The sequence below is a fragment of the Sinocyclocheilus grahami genome, unplaced genomic scaffold (assembly GCF_001515645.1).
Source record: "Sinocyclocheilus grahami isolate Dianchi unplaced genomic scaffold, SAMN03320097.WGS_v1.1 scaffold53305.1, whole genome shotgun sequence".
NCBI classification, from domain to species: domain Eukaryota; kingdom Metazoa; phylum Chordata; class Actinopteri; order Cypriniformes; family Cyprinidae; genus Sinocyclocheilus; species Sinocyclocheilus grahami.
In genome coordinates, this window is record NW_015526422.1 from 1 (window position 1) to 913 (window position 913).

General features: G+C 40.2%; 1 protein-coding gene across 1 annotated transcript; it reads right to left on the bottom strand.

Moving 5' to 3' along the window:
- Positions 1-25: 25 nt before the first annotated feature.
- Positions 26-907, bottom strand: LOC107580939 (splicing factor 45-like). The gene is made up of 3 exons (XM_016266547.1): positions 758-907; positions 272-370; positions 26-172 (listed from the first exon to the last, which is right to left on the bottom strand). The coding sequence occupies exons 1-3, from the start codon at positions 884-886 to the stop codon at positions 26-28; spliced, it is 375 nt and encodes a 124-aa protein (XP_016122033.1). The 5' UTR covers positions 887-907.
- Positions 908-913: the final 6 nt, after the last annotated feature.

Below are 913 nucleotides of genomic sequence, written 5' to 3' on the forward strand. Positions count from 1 at the left end.
GGCCATCACACATTTACCTGCTTTCTTAAGTAAGATCTGGGACACTTGAAATAAAGACCACCTGCACACACACTTTAAGTTTGTCCTCAAACCACTCACCTTTAATGGCTGATTCGACTCGTTCGAACTCCAGGAAAATGCGGACGGCATCCTCGTCACAAACACCGGCGATCTGTAAACACAAGCCAGACACACAGGTTTCATGTCAGCGACAGATATTGACATCTGCTGCTTTCAGCGGCATGCGAGACACGCTTAACATAATGCTCACCTCAAAGATGACACACTTGATGACTTTGCCATATTTCTCACACTCTTCTTTAGTCTCAGCTTCCAGGTCTTCGTCCACTTCTCCCCTTCCAACCATGTTCTACACACACAGACAGTTTTTCTGTGCAGATGAATCTCAACAAATGGTTTAGACTAAATTATCAGCTGCTTCTCATGTAATATCCTGTCAAAAGGGGCACAAATGAACTGGGACTGGGGCCAGAAACAGCCCTGTAATACATTTCTATGCTTTTTTACTATTATTTTTAAAGTAAGCACAATAAATTGAGAATTTCACTCAGAATTCTGCTTTAGTGCTAATGTTTCAATCTAAAAGGGTGCACATAACTCATCAACTGGCAACTAATCACACTTACACTTCAAAAACAGACATTTATGAAGTTCTATTTAATTTAGAATGTTGTCTTAAAAAGCAGCTGCCTGCGAGAGCTTCTTGCAAAGTTTAGAGAGAAAACACACAGCTTACCCGCAGCAACACCACTTTTGTAGGACATTTGAGAATCTCTGTAAGAGGGTTGGTCTCATTTTTCTTTGAGGCATCCGCTATAAGACAGTTTTTTACATTTCTATTTAAAATCACAACATACCGCTTCATATACCAGCACAAACAACTTTTTACTGA

Coding starts and splice junctions, on each gene's coding strand:
- LOC107580939 (XM_016266547.1), bottom strand. CDS start 886: ATGAAGCGGTATGTTGTGATTTTAAATAGAAATGTAAAAAACTGTCTT. Junction 371..757: donor CAAAAGTGGTGTTGCTGCGG/GTAAGCTGTGTG, acceptor CTGTGTGTGTAG/AACATGGTTGGAAGGGGAGA. Junction 173..271: donor TCAAGTGTGTCATCTTTGAG/GTGAGCATTATG, acceptor TTGTGTTTACAG/ATCGCCGGTGTTTGTGACGA.